General features: G+C 50.9%; 1 protein-coding gene across 7 annotated transcripts in view; it reads right to left on the minus strand.

Moving 5' to 3' along the window:
- Dnah1 (dynein axonemal heavy chain 1) overlaps positions 1-21,811 on the minus strand; it is a 70,552-nt gene that overhangs the window by 37,562 nt on the left and 11,179 nt on the right. For all 7 annotated transcript variants that reach the window (XR_007346878.1, XM_048801164.1, XM_048801166.1 and 4 more), the window contains 19 exons: positions 19,326-19,487; positions 18,303-18,555; positions 14,322-14,479; positions 13,232-13,443; positions 12,273-12,571; positions 11,098-11,248; positions 9,835-10,028; positions 9,500-9,725; positions 8,852-8,971; positions 8,293-8,375; positions 6,907-7,048; positions 6,238-6,393; positions 5,684-5,882; positions 5,350-5,603; positions 4,468-4,680; positions 2,626-2,790; positions 2,039-2,160; positions 1,775-1,880; positions 852-1,031 (listed from right to left, as the gene is read on the minus strand). Coding sequence is in view for 6 of the 7 variants with exons in the window: in XM_048801164.1 (XP_048657121.1) it covers positions 852-1,031; positions 1,775-1,880; positions 2,039-2,160; positions 2,626-2,790; positions 4,468-4,680; positions 5,350-5,603; positions 5,684-5,882; positions 6,238-6,393; positions 6,907-7,048; positions 8,293-8,375; positions 8,852-8,971; positions 9,500-9,725; positions 9,835-10,028; positions 11,098-11,248; positions 12,273-12,571; positions 13,232-13,443; positions 14,322-14,479; positions 18,303-18,555; positions 19,326-19,487 (3,395 nt within the window). In the remaining variant the exon portion in view is untranslated. The remainder of the gene's footprint in view (positions 1-851; positions 1,032-1,774; positions 1,881-2,038; positions 2,161-2,625; positions 2,791-4,467; positions 4,681-5,349; positions 5,604-5,683; positions 5,883-6,237; positions 6,394-6,906; positions 7,049-8,292; positions 8,376-8,851; positions 8,972-9,499; positions 9,726-9,834; positions 10,029-11,097; positions 11,249-12,272; positions 12,572-13,231; positions 13,444-14,321; positions 14,480-18,302; positions 18,556-19,325; positions 19,488-21,811) is intronic.

Raw genomic sequence — 21,811 nt, forward strand, 5'->3', positions numbered from 1 at the left:
CAACAGGGGCAGGTTGATCTAGGCACTTTCCAGCTCTGACCCTTCCCCTCTTCTTCCTTTAAATGTTGTTTGTGCTTTGGCCTTTAAAATCTCTGGGCTCAAAGGGTCAATTGTGGACATGAAGGCCGGGCACAATGGTGCACGCAGATAATCCAAGTAGCTCTGGAGGCTGAGGCAAAAAGATCTCAAGTTCAAAGCCAGCCTCAGCAGCTTAGAGAGGTCCTAAGCAATTCAGTGAGATCCTGTCTCTAAATAAAATATAAAATGGGCTGCGGATATGGCTCAGTGGTTAAGTGCCCCTGGGTTTAATCCCTGGTACCAAAAAAAAAAAAAAAAAAAAAGAGAGAGAGAGAGATCAATTGCACCTTTCCCTTAAAGAGAGATGCCATTATGCCCTGGGTAGGCAGAATCATTTTTCCTAAGCAGATGAGACCTTGGAGCAGACAGGTGGGAGCCCCGGATCAGGGAACACAGTCCCGGATTCAAATTCTGGCTCTGCTCTTGCAAATCACAATAGAATAGAAAACACCTCTGAACCTCCTCTGTGAGGTGCCTTGCCCTGTAGCCCAGTGGCTGATGGGAGGGCCTAGAGAAGTCTGCAGGTGTTATTCCAGCCCAGGGCTTGGGGTGAGTGTGATTATGATTATTATTAGGAGGAATTTCACTTTCTGGAGTGTGTGTAGAAAGGAAGGTTTCTGATTCCCGCCTGAGTCCCCAGAGATCCCATAAAGATGAGAACAACTGGCATTAGGGCTGTGGCCTAAGGAGGAAGCAGGTGGGAGCACAGAGAGGGCCTGGGAAGGGAGCAACATGGAGGGTGGCAGGAAGGCTCCATGGCAGGGCGTGCTCACTGTGGGATAGGCCAGGATGGCTCTCTCAATGAAGTTGCGCACGCTGGCCTTCATGCTCTGCTCCACCTCCCGCAACCAGTCCTCCACATTGCTGGTCGGGTAGATGGAGAAGGTCAGCTTCACCTCTTCACCCTCCGCAGAGTACATGTGTGTGATCTCCAGGTCCTCCTGGAACAGCAGCTGCAGCCATGGTGGTGGTGGTGGTGGGGGCGAGAACAGGGTTACTCTGAGTAAACTAGAAGCTGACCCCTCCCACTGGTGCCCTCCTGCTTTGGAAGGGAACCTGAATGTCTCTCTTGGCTGGGACTTCTCTGACTGCAGGTCCCGAGCTGTGCCCCAGCCCTGGCCTGATGCAGACCCTTGGGGAAGGAGGCTCAGTCTGTCCTGTGTGTCTGTGTTCTGTTCAGGTCTGTATAATCTTCTTTGAGGAACAGGAGGAGAAGAGGAAGGTTGTGAGCCTTTTGGCCTCATGGTCTCTCTCTCGCTCTCTCTCTCTGGATGCAACTTTACAACCATTAAACTAGACAACTTTTTTTTTTTTTTTAGTTGTAGGTGGACAATACCTCTATTTTATTTATTTTACGTGGTGCTGAGGATGGAACCCAGTGCCTCCCATGTGCAAGGCAAATGTTCTACTATTAGGCTATAGTCCCAGACCTCATGGGTGTCTTGATCTAGCCAACACCTCAGTGTGCTGGGGGACAGAGAGCCCTTAGATGAATTGGGAGCCAAGATCCCCCAACCCTGAGAAGACAGGGGACAGTTCTGTAGCTGACCTTCCTCCCTCTAGTCCCAGGTGTGTCTCTGAAGACCAGACTCTCAATTTCCACCTTATCCCCACTAAGAGAGCTTGACACAAGGGATGTTCTTCCTGGAATGTGCCCCAGGGGTCCTGGCCCTGAGCCCCAAGCCCAGCTACATACCCGGGCAATGTTCTCGAAGCACTTGCGCAGGTGGGGTTGCACGGCTGTGGGGTCCTTTGTCTGGGACAAGATCTCCAGTAGTTCGTCATCAGATAGGAAGTAGAATCTGCCATGGGAACAGGGATGAAAGAATGGGTCAGGCAGGCTTTCTGGGCCCTGGCAGCCTTGGCACCACTTAACATTCTTGCCCCCTAGCCTGGCAGGGCCCTTGATGTTCATCCTCAAGGGCTGACACTGACAGTGGACAAGGGCCATGATGCCTACCTGGGGAAGGCACTCCGCTTGGTTTCCAGGTACTCGCTGAGGCCCTTCTGCACCAGGTCCAGCAGCTTGTTGCAGTCCCGAAGGCTGTCCAGCAATCTCTGGTCAGCGCACACATTGATTACCTGCAGGGGTTAGGGAGGCATGAGAACAAGTGAATGTGAGCATGCTCCAACTGGGAGGTTGCAAGGCAGGTTCGCCCACACCACCTAGAGACCTCCAGAAGGAAGGAAGAGGCAGGAAAATTGTCCCTGAGTCAGGGGCTGCCTCCATCAGCCCTGCCAACTCCACAGAAAAAAAGTCTATGATTAAAAAAAAAAATGAGGGTTAAATGAAGGTAAGAAGTTTGCTTTGCTGCAGGACTTGACAGGGCCTCTAAAATGATAGTGTGGTTGGCAAATCTCCAAACCATCAACTGTGGTGCTTCTGAGGAGCACCTCTGGGACTAGGGAACCCAGGACATGGGCTATAATCAAAGCCTTAGATGTGTTCTCCAGTCCTTGTTTTAGGAGGGAAGAGACTGGGAGACTCCCAACAATGTGACCAGGCCCCTGGGGGTCTCAACTGCTCGCCAGCTCTGCCACACTTGCCTCGCGGTTCTCGTAGACATTCTTCATGATCTTCCTCCAGATCCGCTCCATGGTCTGATAGCGCTTACTCTCTACAGGCAGCTGCCGGGTGATGTCCTCAGAGCTGAAGATGGGCTCCAAGTAGAGCCAGGCCCGCTGACAGTTCAGCCATTCCTCCAGTACCTCCTAGGCAAGTGGGACAGGGTAAGGTGAGGATATGAACTGCCAGGGCCTGAGGTCTGAGTTGGGTTCTGTTCCTCATGATCAAGTCATTTTGTCTCATCAGAGTGCTGGGCACCAGAGCCAGTGTCCACAGGGAAATTTCTAGATGGTGCTGTAAGCGTGGAACTCCATGAGAAAACCAGGAAGAGGGATGCCTGCCCTCCAGAGAAATCCCATTACCCATAGGAAGTCCATGCCCTCTTCTCTTGGAAGAGCCAAGGTTTCTGCTCTTCCTATGAGGGACCATGCCCAAGCCAGCAAACCTCAAGGTGACAGAAGAAAGTGTCCTGGTAGTTCTCTGGAGTGCATGACCCTAGCATTCTCTGAGGTTCATTTTCGGGATCTTGAGATACCTAAAATGGTCTTTGAAACCTCAGTTCAAGGGTGAGACATCTTTAAAAAAGCTATTTCCCCCTTCTGCCTCCCAACTCCCCATTTAGGAACCACCTCTCATCTTCTCTCATCATTGCAAATTCATTCATTTATCTCCTCCTCGTGAACTGTGTGCCACAGTCAGTTTTGGCCAGGGCCATGCCAGGTCCATGTGGGCACCAGGAGGAGTAGGGGAACAGGGCCTGGCTACTGCCTTTGGGAAGCCCTCAGTCCACTAAGGGGCCAGTTCTGCCCCTGGATCACCAAGGGCCCAGCATGGTGATAGCCTCTATATGAGGCACTGACCAAGGGACTCAGTGAGATTACTTTGCAGGTACATGTTGGGAGAGTTGGCAAAATGCTTTTACTGAGCCTTAGAGAAAATGGAAAGTGGGGATAAAACTGCAGTGGAGCTGAGTAGTGCAGGCCTGTAATCCCAGCAACTTGGGAGGCCGAGATAGGAGGAACATGAGTTCAAAGCCAGCCTCAGCAACTTAGCAAGGCCCTAAGAACCTTAGCAAGGCCCTAAGAACCTCAGCGAGACCCTATCTCAAAATAAAATATAAAAAAGGGTTGGGTATGTGGCTCAGTGGTGAAGCACCTTGGGTTCAATCCCCAGTACCCAAAACAAAAACAAACAAGACATTATAAACAAAGGAAGAACACCTAGGGGCAGTGCTGATCAGCTCAGGAATCTCTAGGTGGTCCTGGGGAGTAGAGATAAGCCCTTCTCATCCAGTTTCTGGCCTTCACTGGAGGCCTCTCAGAAAGGCCCCAAGAAGGGACTGTCAGACATACCTTCAGGCCTGTTTTTCAGGGCTCTATGGGCTGCCTCTGCCTCTGGTTTTGAAAGCCAGAGACAAGAACAGTCCCAATGCCCTGGCTCCCTCTCCCCAAGGTAGATCCAAATGAGATATGGTTGAGGGCAGTGTGGGAAAGGATAATGAGAGCTTTGGGGCCTCATGGTGTCCAGCACACAAATTTCAACTGTTACAATGGTTTTGCCCTTTGAAGGTCTGTTAGTAACCATATTTTTTGGACTAATCCTGTCCTCTTCACATCCCTACTGCTTTTTTTCAGTGGCCATACGTCATAGATGGACAGCCCACCCATCCTGGTCACCCTCTTCTGAATGGAGGGCCTATCAGAGAGCCGGGAGCTCAGAGAATATGGGCAAGACCCTCCACTGCTTCAAGCCCCCATCCCCTTATAAGACAGGGTTCTCTGGGGGTGGGGAGGGAGAGAAAAGACAGGGGAAGGGGGGCCTACCTGGGTCAGCTTTAGTTTGCTCTCCCAGGAGTTGATGCGTTGCTCGAAGGGCTTCTTGTAGGGTGAGAAGGACATGCTCTGGGTCATGACGATGTGGTCGTCCAGCAGCTGTGAGGCCTCATCTGGGCTCTTGAGAATGTAGGTGTCTGTCTCCTTGTAGGGCAGCACGTTGAACAGGATGGTTGACCACTCCTTCTCCATCTTGTCCAGTGCCTGGGGTGGGGGATGAATCAAGGCTGGGTCCCAGGAAGGGGCTGGCCATCATGCTCTCTGACCAGCACTGGTCAGGGAAGAACAGACCTAGTGAATGACTTCTGCGTAGGGCCCTCTGGAAGATACACTAGGTTACCTGGTCCACAAGTCCTCAGTGGGCCCTTTTCTGACTCACTCTCCTACATGTGCTACATGTATATGACACACTTACACGCATGTGTTGGGAGGCAGCAAAGTTACCAGTGTGGGTGCTGGTCCTGGTTCTGACTGTGTCACCTTGGCCAGTTGCTGAAACACCCTGAGCCTTAAGGTACTCATCTATTGTTTATTTAGTTAGTGGTGCTGGGGATCAGACCTAGGGCCTTGTGCACCCTAGGCAAGTACTCTACCACTGAGCTCATGTACTCATCTGCTAAATAAGGATAATGCTATCAACTTTTTCCTGGAATCTTGAGAGGAGTAACTGAGGAATAATAGCCAAGCACTTTACATACATGATTAACTCACTTAATAGAATGCACCTTACCCCCTGGGCATGATGGCCCCAGGAATAGGGCCAATTACTATCAGTCTCCCAAGTGGCTGTCATTGCAAAGGCCGGAGGCCAAGTGCTAAGGTTTGGCAGGGCCAATCCGGTGGGGTGGGGTGGGTCTGCTGCTGGCTGCTTACCTGCTCGATGGCATACTCCTTGCCAGCCACCTCAGCCACCTTGCTGATACTTTCAATATGGTCCTGCAGGTTCATCTCGAGGCAGCGGGAAAAGGTCAGGTTGGCCTTGGGCCTGACATTGATGTTGATCTCATTGGACAGTATATCCCAGTGCCGGTTCCGCATGCCAGGGTTGCGCAGGCCCTGGATCAACGGGATGTATGGCTTGAACTCCTCAATGCGGGCTCGAATATCTAAGGCCACATCCTGGCAGGCTGTTGGGTAGGGAGGCAGGCATAAGAGGCAGCCAACATCGGCAGGGGGAAGGTGGGGACAGGCTGGCTTGGCCACCTACCTTGGATGTCCTTGAACTGCTTTATGCACTTATGCATGGTCTTGAAGGACTCAACGACGTTCTTCTCCAGCTGCTCGGCATCAATGGCTATCAGGGGGTCATTCATCCAGCTTTCAGACCAGCGCAGCCAGTCGGAGGCTGTGGTCCAGAGGTCCAGGTAAGGCTGGAAGTCCTTCACCATCCTGGAAAGCTTGTCGTACTGCAGGGACCGAGGGCAGGGTTGGGATGCTCCCCAGGCTCTCTCCACCCTGCTCCTACTTGGGCCAGCTACTCTGTTCCCTCCTTGTTCCTGAGTGCTATCCCTGTTCCTGTGCCAGAGACCCAGGCATGGCCTCCCTTCTTTCTGTCCCTCCCAGGCTATGGTCTCCTGCGTCTTTCCAGTAGCCTCCTGAAAGTCAAGGTCAGATTATCTCCCCTCTGCAGCATGCTCAGAGTCCTGCCCCAACATGTCAGAGCCCTGGGCACAGCAGCTGGATTCTGCTTGTGACTATAGCTGCAAGCTGCTTCCTGAAGCCCGGGGGATCAAGAGGGGACAGTGCCTGCGGGAGGCCTACATTGGTGACGGGCAAGCCAAAGATGCGCTCGCGGTTGTTGTAGAGCATAGCCAACTGCTGGCAGTCCTTCAGCTGCTTCTTGACCCGCCGCACCTCGTTGGCAATTTCGTGTGCTCTTGCAATCTCCACGTGGATGGAGAAGCCAGCTACCACAAGCTGCAAGCCAAGAAGCAAGGGTCACATGCCCCTGAAGCACCACCATGCCCATGCGTCTGCCTACTCCCACCCCAAGAAACCTGAGTTCCTGGGGCTTTGACTCCTCCCAGCTCTGAGGGGACTTTGGAGTGACAGGTTGGTAGCCCATTACAGGCAGGCTGACTGCCCCATGGTGACCTGGCAATGCTCGGGGAAAGGAGGGGGAGACTCAGTGCCCTAACCACTTGTGCCCACTGCCCACTGGGGCAGCACGGACACAAGAGAAGACTTAGGGCCCACTCCTCTGAATTCTTCTGAAGCTTGCTGCTCAGGCTTCTCTTTGGCCTCTCTGTTCATTTTTTCAGCCGTGTATCCATTCACTTATCCACGCATCCATCATGCATTGACAAAACATGTCTTAAATGCAAGAAATGAGGCCAGGCCTGCAGCACAGTGTGTGTGTGTGTGTGTGTGTGTGTGTGTGTATGTGTGTGTGTAGAGGATCTTAGTACAGAGCCCTCCACCAAGCCCCACCTGCAGCCCTTCCAGCTTCTCCTGGAAGTTGTTCTGATCCATGACCTGGATTTTGTGGAACTTTTCTTCTTCCTCGATATGCTGCTGCTGCACCATCTCTAACTGCCCGAGGATCTTAGAGGGCCAGTTGCTGGCAGCCCACCTGGCCGGGATGGGAGTTGGGATGGGGAGAAATGCCACAGCTGAAATGATGGGGTGGAGAGGCCAGACAAGGATACTCCTCCAGGAACCTGGAGCCTGGGTAAGAGCAGGATTGGGGGAACCTAGGTAGCAGTTAGAGTCAGCTGGGACTGGGAAACTGGGAAGTCCAACTGAGCGGAGAGATACCACCTTCCATCAACAGGGAGGCCACCTCTGCCCTAACCTTTGGGAACTGCGGTCGGCTTGCAGTGAGGTGCATACCCAATGTGCCCAGGAGGAAGCAGAAATGAGAAGAGAAATGCTAAGTTCCCTCTGAAGCCCCAGGGACGGTAGGGCCTCACCTCACATGAGGCAAAGCAACATTGGTGACAAACCAAGGCCACCAGGCCAGCTTCCTTCCTATCAGACCAATTCCCTCTGCTTAGCTAATGTAGGCCATCCATGGAACTTGGGAATTCCACCTGCCATAGCCATATGGATGGCAACCCTGAGGGGAGGCCCCTCTTGAGCACCTGCCAGGCTGGTGTCTTGGAGTTCCTGAGCAGGGCCCTGATGCTCTTGAAGCTCCCCAACTTGTCTGGGAGGCAGGGCTGGGGCAGGGGTTTCTAGTGGCCCAGAGACTGCCCACCAGGTGGGGCCTTGCCTTCTCTCAGTGCTCCTCAACCACAAAGCAGGGGTCTAGGTCCAGGTAACCATGTGTATCACATTGTTGACGGGACAGAGACTAGACTGAAGAAGCAGGTGGGCCCCTCCACCAAGAGGATTGTGCCCCAAATGATTTCTTTCTGCTCCATTGATTACCTGGCCCTGCCTGGTCCTGGCCCCTGTGTGGAGCCATGACCTCTTTCATCTTGGCAAGACATTTCTTTTTCTTTCTTTCTTTCTTTCTTTCTTTCTTTCTTTCTTTCTTTCTTTCTTTCTCTCTCTCTCTCTCTCTCTCTCTCTCTCTCTCTCTCTCTCTCTCTTTCTTTCTTTCGGACTGGGGATTTAACCGCTGAGCTATGTCCCCATCCCTTTTTAATTTTAATTTTGAGACAAGGTTTCCTTAAACTGCGGAGACTGGCCTTCAACTTGTGATCTTCCTCCCTCAGCCTCCCAAGTGGCTGCTATTCCAGGCCACTGCACCTAGCTTGGCAAGGCATTTTGATATGATTTCACAACCTGTAGCAGCTGGGACACATGAGAAACCCTGTAGCACCTCCTTCCCCATTCCCTGCGAGTGTGGGAGACAATGTTCCCACTCACTTGTCATTGAAGTCCTCTGTGCTGAGGTTGTAAAAGAATTCGTCCATGACCTCGTAGTCACTCATGACTTTGACAATCCGCTCCTACATGAACGGGGGTGATAAGAACTGTGCTAGGGAAAGGGTCTATTGGGACGGGGCTATCTGAAGTGACTGGGGACTAGGGAGGGACTGTTCCCTTCCAGAGAGGAGAGGCCTGGGTAGAAGGAGATGGACAGGGTGGAGAGACTAGCAGCAGGGCCAGGGCTCCAAGAACCATGACCACCTCATTTGTAGTTTCCAGGCCCCTGACCCATGCCTTCAGTCCTTGTGACCTCCCACACTGTATAGCTCCTCGTATCTGCCAATGCCCCCACAACCTCCTGAAGTCCACATGTCCTCCTGGTATCTACCTCACCTCCAGCCTCTCAACTCCCAATCTCCCAGCCCTGCCCCTGTCCCCAGTCCCTGAATATTAAGCCCAGTACCTCCAGCATCGAGTTCCCCAAGTGCCCACTGGACTTCCAGTCCTACCGGGCTCCTCCTGAACACCGGTCCCCAGTCCCATGTGCCCACCTTACCTCCAGCCCCACTTGTTTCTCGGGGATGCCCTTCATCCACTCTCGCAGCTCGGCCAGCTCCTCAATGCTGTTGGGCTTCTCGTAGATCTTGCGGCTAATAGCGCGGAATTCCTCGCAGATCTGACAGTGGGAAGAAGGCCGGGGAAGACTATGTGACCCTTGTTTGCCTTCTTTGGGGCCTGCTTCTCCTTCTATGGCCCCTTGTGGCTCCCAACAGGTAACCCTTCCACCCCCATCACTCTGCAGTGCTTTCTATGAAAGACACTCCCTGGGTTGCTGAGGTCTCTCTAGAGGCAAGGGTGTCTCTCAGTAGGCTTTATCCTCCCAGATTTTTCTGGTCCCACCAACACACTCAGGACTTCTGAGGCCTGCATTGGCATATCCTTAGCTCTGCAGAACCATCGATTCCAGGGTATGCTAAGTCAGGGCTTCCCAGGTCTCTGTGAGTCCAGGAAAGGAGAAAGCTACCTCCTACACAGGACAGCTCAAGATCAAGACAGGGGGACTTCCATTTCCTTCTCTTGGCCTAGGCCTCTGCAGATACCCCTGACCCTGCTTGGGGACATATTGCTAGCAGGAGTATATCAGCTACACAAGGATGCTTGTATTGAAGCTGTGGTCACTGGGGCAAGGCCGGTGGGCACCTACACTGTCCACCTCCTTGTGCAGGTTCTTGGCCAGGATGTCTAGCATGGAAGTGGCCAGGGCTTTGCGCTTCTTGGACAGGCTCTGCTTGACATTGTCCACGTTGATGTAGAAGGGCCCGATGATGATGCTGCTGGGCAGTGAGTTGTCCAGGATCTCTTTCTCCTTCAGGTGGGTCTTCACCACCTCCCGCACCTCATTTGCCGATGGGCACTGGGTCTGGTAGGCCCTTAGGACAGGGTGCACAGGTGAGGGGCAGAGCAGAGTGAGCAAGGTGGGGGGGGATACACACGGACACACACAGGCTTGAACACATACACACAGAAGCACGCACGCACTTGAGGAAGACACTGATGTCGTTGTTGTTCAGCTCCAGGTACTTTCTGTACTCCTTGGCGTAGGCCTGCAGGGGGATCATGGCCTTGCACAGAGCATTGGTGATGGTGGACCTGAGTTCCTCCACAAGTGGCTCATGAAGCCCCACGGACTCTAGCAGAGGGTCGCTGCTGATAAAGATGTCCTCCATCACCATCTAGGAGAAAAGGGGCCAGAAGGGGCAGAACTGGATGAGCTGTGGGGTAGGTGGGCAGAGGGACTGGAAATTCAGCTGTGCTCCCAGGGAGCTAGGCAAGCAGGGGCAGGGTGTGATCTCAAAACTGAGTGGGTGACAGTGCTCAAAGCATGGAGTGGCAAGTCCTACAGGGGGCTGAAGACCAATTCGAGGCCAGAAGCCACCATGAGGCCCACTGAGGGACAATATCCTCCTCTGCCTGGCCTCACTTAGCCCAGTTCCAAGGAAAAGAGCAGAAGGGGCGACCATGTTGCTGACTGACTGGCAGGGGAGATGAGAGGGGACTTGAGTTGCAGGGTTTTGGGGGTCTAGGGAGTGGGCTACGTGTAGCTGGGTACACTAGTCCCCTGTGTGGATGTTGGCCCTTGTTCACTCTCAGGATGAAGAGAGAGGCCAGTCCCAGTGGCTCTGGAGGCTGAGGCAGGAAGTTCATGAGTTCAAAGCCAGCCTCAGCAACTTAGTGAGGTCCTAAGCAACTTGACAAGACCCTGTCTCTAAATAAAAATTTAAAAAGGACTGGGGATGTGGCTCAGTGGTTAAGTGTCCACTGTCCAAGTCCTCTGTCTCTGGGTGCCTCTGCAAAGATTGGTCCCTCCACCAAGTAGCCCCAACATAACCTGTTTCTTTTCACACCTCAGGTACAAAGAGAGAGAGAGAGAGAGAGAGAGAGAGAGAGAGGCCAGAAGCTGGGTGGGATCAAAGGAGTAGGACTCAGGGCTGTGGCAGTATTAGTCCTGCAAGTCCAGGATTCAAATTGCAGTTTTCACTCTTAGCAGCTCTGGGACCGAGGCTAAAAATGGAACTTCTCCAGGTTTACAAAGTGGAGATGTGAAGAGCTCACAATTCAGTTTATGGTGAGGATTAAAGAAGATATTTGAGAACTTCAGGGCCAAGCATACTGCCCGCCAATTGGGAGACCTGTTGTAGAACTTTAACAGCTCTGATATTGGTGGCAGCACCCTGCAGCTTGGAGAGCCACTAACAGATAGGGAAGCAGGTACCCAGGACCTGCCCAAGCTGCAATGTGTACCTTCTCCAACTGGGGCACAGAGTGGGTGGCCAGGATTCCCTTGTCAAAGAGATTGAGCAGAGATGTCTCAAACTGCTCCAGCGCTGTGCTGTAGTGCACCCCTGAGCTGTCCAGCACCAGGTCCACAATGAACAGGGGATTCTTCCGGGGCCTGAGAGGCAATGGTCAGGCTGATTATGCACAAGGGTCTGAGGAGCACTCCTTGCCCTTCCTTGGTCCCTCCACCCAGTTCTATGACTCTCGAGATTCTCCATGCATGTGACTGGCTTTCTCTTTCCTTCCAGAAACGTCCAAGTTACCAGAGAGAAAGATCCCGGCCAGTCAAGTTCCTCTGTAGTTACCTCGTGTCCAGAGATTCCCAGGCACCACAGAGAGGAAGAGTCATCTCCCTGTCCTGAGGTCCTCAGGGAAGATTGGCCTAAGCTCTCCCTGGAAGCCCACATTCTTGGCTTCAGATGTCCACGACCCACTGAAAGCCCCACGTCTGGATCCCAGCCGGAGCCCCTCTGACAGCTTCTGTCTCACTTAAATGAAATCCAGCCCCTGATTGTGACCCCAGGGAACCCTTCATGATCTGGAATGGTCTCTACAATCTCTCCCACTTCATCCTGAACCAGGCTTCTCTGCACCTCCCCACTCCAGTCACACTTCTGAGGCCTGCATTGGCATACCCTTCCTCCACTGTCCCAAGTCCTCTATCCCCTGGGTGCCTCTGCACAGGTTGGTCCCTCCACCTAGTAAGCCCCAACATAACCTGGTTCTTCTCACGCTCAGATGCCATCTTCTCTCTGGAGCCCTTGGCAAAGGCCCACCCCCAATTATCTATCCTAACCCCTAAGAAAATCACCCATTGTATTTTCTATTTAAGGGTTTTGTTGTTTGTCTTCCAGAGAGAAAAGAAACTGTATCTCTGGTTTCCATAGAAACTGTATCTCTGGTTTCATGGAAAGCACTCAAAGAACACTTCTCAACTGAGTAACTCAAAGATGGAGTGAATGAGGGTCACCCAAATGCAATCCAGGGCTTGTGGGGCATTGCCTGGTAGCTTAGGGGACACAGCCCTCCTCAGAGACCCACCATCCACAGGATGCTGCTTAGCATCTTGGTCCTGGCTGCATGGACCAAGCCACTAGGGCCTGGCAAGGAATAGCTGCCTCTGCCCAGCAGGGCCCCACCTGTAGGGGCTGTTTATGAGGTCCTCCCCCCAGACCATGTCATCGGTGCAGTCAAGCACACTGCAGCAGGCATCGCTGATGAACTGTGAGAAGCTGGTCAGTGAGTCTTGCACCAGGAAGCGCAGCGTGTCCTGAAGCATGTACTTGATCAACTCCATCAGCTTGCGCAGCTTCGATATGAGGTACACCTCCCAGTTGGTCTCATAGAGGTTGTACCAGCCCTTGCTCATATCACGTAGGCTGCTGCGCATGGCTACCTTCAGCGTGCTGACCCAGCTGTCCTTGAGGAACATCTGCACCTGGAGTGGTCACGGAAGTCATTACAAAGCCCACCCCAGGGACCCACCGTCCACAGCTGCCGTGCTACAGGACTTTACACACTTGGATTTTGAGGTGGCCTCAGGATTCATCCGAGGGATCTCTCCCACCCCCAACTTACTGCCAAAGTGACTAAAACACAAACCCTGCCAACCCATCTCTTCACATGCCCCCCAGGGCCCAGGGCTGCTCAGTGGGGAAGGAGGGAGAGAGGGAAAGATACAGATCAGGGCTTTCCCTCCAGCCATGAAGACAGAGACAAGGGAGGAGTGCATCTTGCACACACGTAGGTATATATACCTACATACACGCAGAGTGACCTTAATGGAGTGGAGGGAGGCTGCCTTCTGCCTCCCTCACATCTGATCCTCAGGTGGACCCAGAAGTGGGGTTTTCCAAGACAAGGGACCTGCCCCATGGCAACCAGGCCTGGCATAAAGTGATTAGGAAGGGAGCCAGACTCTCCTTTTCTTTTCAAGACAAGTCACACACCTGGCCCCACTGCAGGCCCCCAAAAGACCTTGGAAGAGGCCATGGCCTTATCTCAAGTGACTTACTAAGCCTGAGCTTCCCAGGGATTCTGATGTGTTGGCTCCCAGGGCCTGACTGTGCCCGCCCACCATGCCCAGCTACCCAGGCACCTGGGAGACAGTCTGAGACTGGATCTGCTCGAACTCCTCCAGGCGGCTGTACTTGGAGAGGTTGGAGTGGAACAGCGACATGGCAGTCACCTTGTTGCACTCAGCCCGCACCTTGCTCAGGGCTGTGATGACTTCGGACCGCGTGAGCAGGGACACAAAGGTGAAGTCCTCCTTCTGCTCCCGGAAGGGGTACTTGGGGACACTCACCAGGCCTGCAGGGGTGGGAGCCTGAGGTCAGCATTAGACCTGCCTAGGACATACCAGGGATAAGGACACATCCACGGGGTGCTTGGTGGAGAGACAGGGCTCTTATCTCCTCCCCCAAAACAGAGAGCCTCATTCCCAGAACCCCTCTTTTCCCAGAGCTTGCTGGAGTGGCCCCGACACCCTCAGTGAGTTGCCTGCGCTGGGAAAAAGATAAACTCCAGGCCTCCCTAGTCATAGTCCCTTTTAAGAATTGGGTGGCAACTGTGGTCTCTCTCCCTATCTTCTCCCACCCATGCTACACACAACCTGAGGCCTGCCTAGAGCTTGCCCTAGAACCCCAAGGAAGGATGATGTGGGCACCAGGGCCCCTCAGAGCCTACCCTGCTGTCCACACCCCAGCCTGCGTCCTGGGCCCAGGGTGTAGGAAAGCCAGGTCCAGGAAATGGAGTTAGCAGGGCACTCAAAGCAGAGATTTCTTAGGGGACCTGACATCTTTCTCTGAGACTCAGTCTGCCATGCATTCATGGGGCTGCAGTGATGCCAGGCTTACCCTTGCTACTGGAGGAAGAAAGGGCTTGGTGACCTCGAGGCCTGACCATCAGAGCCCCGGGCATCGACTTCTGAATGATGGCTTTCCTGGTACACATTTACCCTGTGGCTTCTGCATTACTCAGACATATATATTTTTAAAAAGAGTCCTCCTCCCTCTCCCCTGACCAGAGCTCTTCAGACAGCCGACACAAGGGTATGAATGCTGGGGACAAGGTGGTGCAAGGGAGGGTCAGGCTCATGGGGCTCACAGCAGCAGGACAAGTGATCCTAGAGGGAGTGACGGAAGGGGGCCCTGACCAGCTGGATGGCCTCAGGGTCTAACAACCCTCACCTTGCTCTGGCACCGTCTCCTCCTCCTTCTCAGGCAGGGTCACATAGGAGAACGTGTCAGGCTTGGAGGAGACAATTTGGTCAAAGTTGATCTTGTTCATGCTGCGTTCATAGTCCAGGCTCACTTCTCGGGCGAGATTGCTGAGGTGCTCGAGGACCCTGTCCACAGTGAGGGAGTTGAGGGTTATCAGGGTCTCCACACATCCAGTCGACCCCGCGCTGTGGGCCAGCTGCCGTGTGGGCTCTGTTCTGGCATAGACCTGGGACATCAGCTTGAAGCTTCCTCTCTGGGTACATGGGCATACTGCCACCTGTCCCTGAGCCAATAACCTCCTTGCCCCTTGTTCCCTGCTGCTTTTATAACCCCCCTCATATCAGTCCCTGAGTCTGTGCATTTGGCTTCCAGCTTCTCGATGTTGTCCCAGGGCCAGGTCCCCTGTTCCCACCTCCACCCACTCCAATCCACTCCCTGAAAAACTCAAATCTGATCTCATCTTTCTGCTTAAAACCCATCTATGCTTTTCTTAGCTCCTAAGGTACAGACCAATCTCTTTATGAAGATCTAAGAGGTCCTTCTATTGGCCCCTTTCTACTCTCCTAGACCAGGCTCCCCAATCTCATCCCGTTCCCACCACAGGAAGCCCCTCTGAGTCTGTGGAGACTCCAGGCCCTTGCTCACCTCAGAGCCTTTGCATATACTGTTTCAGCTGGTGGCCACACTCTTGTCCACTCAGCCCCTACTTAAGCCTGACTAGCCTGGGATTTCTGTCCCGGGCCAATCTCATTTCCTGAGGAAGAGGGCAGGCCCTAGGTATGATCCCAAAGTGCTCCCCATCCCCATCATCCCAATACTCCTCACACTATGTTCAGTGGCTGTGCCCCTCTGGACCAGTGAGTACCAGGTAGGGAGGGACAGTGCAGGGAGGCTAGGGTCCAGCTCATGGTCATTTCTGCTGTGCTGTGCAGAAGGCCTGGCATTTATTTACAGGGCGCCCAGAACACAGACGTTGAACACACATACAAAGAATTAAAGGAATGAAGCTGGGTGTGGTGGCGCATGCCTGTGATCCCAGTGGCTTGGGAGGCTGAGGTAGGAGGGTCTTGAGTTCAAAACCAGCCTCAGCAACTTAGTGAGGGCCTGAGCAACTTGGTTAGACCCTGTCTCAAAAAATTAAAAGGACTGGGGATGTGGCTCAGTAATCATCCAGTGCCTCTGGGTTCAATACCTGGTACCCCAAAATAAATAAATAAATAAATTTTTAAAAATGCTGCTGGGACAACTGGTCAATCATTTGGAAAAATAAAAACTTAGATCCACATTATATATAAGGATGAATCAAGAAAATCTATGCAAAAAACTGAAACCATACATGTACGAGAAGAAAACCTTACTATAAGGCAAGACTTTCCGACTTGACTCAAATTTCAGATGAAGTTAAAGATAAGATTAATAAAATTGCCTTACTATTTTATTATGTGGCAAAAATCACCATAGAAAGGTCAAAATACAACTGAAATACCAGGAGATATTGATGACATATATCACAGATAAAGAGCCAATATCCCTAATATACAAACAACTCTTAAAACTGGAAAGAAAAATCCTAAACTGAGAAATAAAACAAACAAACAAACAAAAAGCAAAAGATAAATAGGTAAGTCACAAAAAGATTATCTTTAATATTATGAAAAGATGGAGAAGATATTCAGTTTCACTTATAATAAGACAAAATAAAAGCCAGACCGAGATACCATTTCTTCCTTACCTTCCAGAGTGGCCAAAAATTAGATAGTATTAAATATACTCTGGGAAAGGTTTCAGAGAAGCAGGCATGCTCATACATTGCTGGTGGACGTTCAAAATGGTAAAAGGAAAATTTGGAATACCTAAAAAAACTACATATGGCTGGGTGCAGTGGTGCACACTTGTAATCTCAACAGCTCTGGAGGCTGAGGCAGGAAAATCTCAAGTTCAAAGCAGCCTCAGCAACTTAGCAAGGCCCTAAGCAACATAGCAAAATAAAATAAAAAATAAAATGTGGCTCAGTGGCTAAGCACCCCTGGGTTCAATCCCTGGCACCAATCAATAAATGAACAAAACTGATATATGTACTTATCTAGCAATTCTACTTCTAAAAATTTACCTCAAAGCTATACCTCCATCATTTTGAAATAAAAATGTACAAGTTTTTGGAATTACAAGATAATACCATATCTTGGAGAATGGCTGAATATATTATGGTACATCCTCACAATGGATTACTATGCAGTTATAAAAAGGGATGCAGAAAATCTCAATGAACTGATATGGATTGATTTCAGGTATACTGTAAGTGAAAAAAGCAAAATGCAAAAGCTTTCTAAAGTGTGTTACATGTATATATACCTAGGATACTTTATTTATGTAATAAGATAAACCAGAAATTGGTGATACTGTATACCTACAGGCATGATGGGAGAATGACAGATCTCTGAATAAGTCTTTTTTTTTTTTTTTTTTTTGGTAACGGGAATTGAACATGGGGGTACTTAACCACTGAGCCACATCCCCAGCCCTTTTTTTATTATATTTTATTTTGAGACAGTGTCTTGCTGAGTTGCTCAGGGTCTCGCTAAGTTGTTGAGGCTGGCTTTGAACTTGAGATCCTCCTGTCTCAGCCTCCTGAGCCACTGGTATTACAGGGATGCACCATTGCTGAGTAAGTCTTTTTGAGTAATAAATATTGTGAGTAGTATACATATACAGAAAGAGAATATTACAGAGTAGTGTGTATATATATAATGTACATATAAAATATGTATACATATTTAACACATTATATATTTAATATGTTTATAAATGTGTGTATATGTAATAAATGAACCAAGATGCAGTTCAAAAAATAAAGTGGGCATCTCATTGAAAGATGTAGGAAGAAAGAAATCAAGTAACTTCCAAATGTAGTATTTGGACTATAAGCCCCAGACTAAAGAGAAAAAGGATGCTAACTAAAGACACCAAAAAGTCTACTAAAAGGTATGGATTAGCGATTTGACACTACATTCTGTGTATTCTAGGACTAAACAAATAGGTCAATTACATTAAGTAATGGGAACCAGTTTTCTTCTAGAGGATGGAATTAACAAATACATAAGAGCGAGAATGAGCCCTGTGGTGTTAGAGTCAGTTTGAAGGTATTAGCAGGAACTCGTGGGTATTTAACAGATAGATCAATATATACAGAAAAAGGTATGTGTGGAGGTTATATATAATGCAATGAAGTAATATTTTATATCTCTATTATTTCCCAAATCTGTCTGCTCTAAGAACCTTGAAGCAATGATTTCCCAGAAGGAACAAATACATCTAATGCCCAAATCTTGGCCTCTAAATTCCCCACTAAAAGGAATCAGAGTCCTTGGAGAAAAATTTTATTTGACGGCTGGATCTGGGAAAGTATAAGCCTGGAACTTCTCAATGTACCAGAAAGTAAAGACATGCACACATTATGATGGAAAGATGTCAAAAACACAGAAGTAACTTGAAGAAGCTCCTCCTGGCCGACTTTGAGCACTGAAATTTAAAAAATGATAGTAATGCTTCATACCCTTTTCACTAAAGTAAGAATCCATGACTCTTCTTTTTTGGGGGGTGGGTGGGTACCAGGGATTGAACCCAAGAGTGCTTAACCACGGAGCCACATCCCCAGCCCTTTTTTTATTTTTATTTTGAGACAGAATCTCACTAAGTTTCTTAGGACCCCACTAAATTGCTATCCTCCTGCCTGAGCCACTGGGATTATAGGCGTTCACCATCATACCTGGCTCGGTGAGTTCATCCTGATAATGAGGGATGTGGAGATGAATATCTGGGGGCCCAACAAGTCCACAGTACAGTGGGCAAGACAGCCCCACACAGATGAACCCCAAGGGAGCTCTACCTGCCTGGTAGTGCTACTTCCCCATGGAAAGACCCCCAGGAGGTGACGGTGCAGGGACTCACACGGAACCTTTGCGCATCCGGGGTGTGCTTATGGCCCACTGCTTGATCTTATTCAGGCTCTGCTCATTGATGAGCCGCTCGCCCTCGGTGGGCATGCAGTCCACATACAGGTTGTACAGCAGCAGCGCCTCTGTGTTCTTGCGCAGAGCATTGGCCTGGACCACACGCTGCGTGAACACGTGAGGGTCCTCAGCACAGAAGAGAAGCTGGATCCGTGGCACCCAGTATTGACAGATCAGAAGGGGTGGCCTGCCTGGGGGGTTAGGTAGGAGGGAGAAGGGGGCATATAGTCAGGCCCTCTGGGTCAGGCACAGGGTTCTAGACAGCTGTGTCACTGACCTGCAGTGGCCCTGAGTACAGTGTTTCCCTTCTCTGATCTCCTGTTGAATATGCAAAATGAGTATGATAACACTCCTTGCCCTGCCTACTCTACATGGTGTCATGGATGAACGTGAAAGTGCTTTGAAGACTACAAAGATCTGTGCTCATAATCCCAGCGGCTTGGGAGGCTGAGGCAGGAGGATCGTGAGTTCAAAGCCAGCCTCAGCAATAGGCAGGTGCTAAGCAACTCAGTGAGACCCTGTCTCTGAATAATATACAAAATAGGGCTGGAGAAGGGGCTCAGTGGTTGAGTGCCCCTGAGTTCAACCCTGGTACCCATCCTCCTGAAAAAAGAGCTATGCTCAGACAAGGAGTTGTACAAGGGTGGCCATTTGGGGCTGAACATCACACCCAGGGCCAATATCACTCATTTGATGGCCTCAGGCTTTCAACATCGTGCTACATGAAGCATTGTCAGCTGCTCAGAGTTGACATACCAGATAATGGCCATTTGCCTTCCTGGAGTCTCTGAGACACGGGTCTGCTGGTTCTTACTGATCAGGGTCCAGACAGCCATAGATCAAATCGAGCAAGGCAGAATTCAGGTCTGAGCTGGTGGTACCCTTGGAAGGATTGGCCTCAGTCACAGCGTGGGCTTGGCCTGAGCTGGGGGTCAGCCTGGGGCAGAGGCTGAGCTCATACCTCTGGAAGTGACCCCTCCATTCACTATGGGCTTCCCCATCTCGTCCCGCACGAGGCCTCTCTGATCCGTCTTGTGCACCAGGTACAGCTTCGTCTCCTCGTCATAGTCCAGAACACCAACCTCACACCATTTGTAGACCAGTTCCAGACTCTTGGGGTCCTCTGAAACAGGAAGGGACACCCCACCAGTGATTCCTGCCAGGAATGCTGGGAATGGATCTCAGAGGTCACTAGACTGGCCTCTCTCCCACCAGAACATCCTGTCTAGCTGCAGCAGAGTTAGGATCCCTCTTCCTTCCATCTGAGTTGGCCTCTTTGGAACCCCTGGGCCACAGGAGGATCTGAAAGGATGAAGCCTCTCTGCATGACCCCCACCGGGGCAGAGACAGACACAGGACGAAGGGCCTGGCCACGAGGCAGGAAAGCCCCAAGCACACAAGAAACTTGTTGAGGGCCTGTTGTGGAGGCCATTGTAAATGAGCTGGACCTCTTCAAAGTGACCAAGGCCAGTGTGAAGCCCTCCCCGGAGGCTGCCCTTGCTATTGAGCCACAGGATAAGAGACCACTGCCCTGCAATGGGCTCTAAGTGGTCCTTGGGGCCTGTTTAGTCAGGAGGGGCCTCCTACCTACTCCTCAGGCTAAGCTCCTTTGCCCTCTTCTCCAGCTCACCTCCTGCCACTGCCCACCCCCCGCTTCACTCTAGCCACACTTGATGTCTGCCTGTCCCTGTGATTTTACAGCTTGTTCTTTCTTCAGGGCCTTTGCATTGACTGTGTCATCTGCCTGGTGGCCTCATTACTGGTTTGTTCCCATTGGCTTCTCCTTGGAGAGGCATCTCTGCCTAAAATAACACCTCTGCCCCAAGCACTGTCCTGGATGGTGGTCAGCCTCCTCACTCTAGTTTCAGCTCCCTAAGGGCAGAAGTGGACCCGGATCTAGAATGGAAACTGGTGCATAGTAGGTGCTCAATAAACTGTGAAAGAAGGAAGATGCACACACACTTGCTGCTTAGTAGAGGATGCTTTATCATATAGTGGCATAAAACAAACTGATGCATTCTACAGACTACTGTTGAGGAAGGAGGGGCTGGAATTCCAAGGAAAGTGGTTCTCACCTGTTGATGCCAGAGGGGTGCGGGAGGCCGTTGTTGTATACCTCCTTGGCTTTGCTTTGGTTTTGCTTTTCCCCTCCCTTCCTAGTAAGTTTTCTTTTTGAAAATGCTGACCTTGTCTTGGCTCAACTTAAAGGAAAAAATGTCACAAGCAGCCCCCCCGAGGAAAATGAGAAGGCTCTGACAGAAAACTGTTCTGTTCTCTGCCAGCCCCTCCTTGCCCCCGTGCTCTGGCTACCTTGAGAAGAGGGGAGGCTGGCACTCCATGCCCTTGAGGTTAATGCAGCCTTGATTTTATCACCGGGAATTGGAGATCTGGGAACCATTGAGTTCAAATATTTTTGTAATTAAGTTCAAAGTGAAGGGAATACTCTGGGCCTCTTATCTGGTTCAGAGAAATTAATTCCAGCATTGAAGTGTTTTTGAATGAAACAAATTTGCAGCCTGCTCAGTGGAGTCACTGCAGGCCTCCTGGAGGCTGTGCAGTCTTAAAAAACCAATTAACGCTCTTAGTCCTGCCCCTGACCTAGAGCCTGCCTGCCTGAGCCCACTTCCCACTCCATGGAATCATGTCCTTACAAGAGGCAGGGTGCAGAGCCACCTTCTACCCTGCATGGAGAAATGGTCACTTCCAACCTCCAAATTTGGGACGCCAGACTTGCTAGGAAGCCTGCACAGAGACCCAACCTTACAGGCCTAGATGGCGGCCATGGCTACTCACCCTGTTCCTGACAGCAGGCAACTAGGAAGAGCCTCCATGGCCACCAGGACAGACTGAGGCCAAAGGAGGAGCCAGAGGCACTCTGGGCAGACACAGGTGAGGCCGAGGCACCGCAAATCTGTGTCGCATCCAATGAGTAGGTGTGATAGTGGTTATAAATGGGTGACTACCAGTGTATATATGAGTGTCATAGTGTGTGTGTATGAGGGTGTGGAATATGTCCAAGTGTGATCGTAAATGTGGTGGTGAAGTGTGCTACAGCTCAGAGTTTCAGCTCCCTGCTTTCCTGTGACACTCTGGCTACTGTGAGAAGGCTTTTACAGAGGTAAAAGTTGAGAGGCCATTGTTATGAGCGGAATGATGGTGATTTCTGGATGGTGGGATGGAAGGGTCCAGCCGGGGACCTTATGCATTTACCTTTAACATTTCCAATGAGCATGTATATTTTTATTATCAACATATCAAACCGTCTTTATTTGTTTAGCACTAGACATATCCAAACTGTCCTGTTCCCAGTCCTCCTGACCATGTCCACCCTGATCCCTGCATTTCTTGCCTTGGTGTGGCCAGCTCCTTGGCCTGTATCTCAGCCTCAGATGACCCCTTAGCCCCCATGGCTGCCAGGGGAGCCCAGGAGTTCTTGACAGGACTGCT

The sequence above is a fragment of the Marmota marmota genome, unplaced genomic scaffold (genome assembly GCF_001458135.2).
Source record: "Marmota marmota marmota unplaced genomic scaffold, marMar, whole genome shotgun sequence".
In the NCBI taxonomy this organism is placed as follows: domain Eukaryota; kingdom Metazoa; phylum Chordata; class Mammalia; order Rodentia; family Sciuridae; genus Marmota; species Marmota marmota.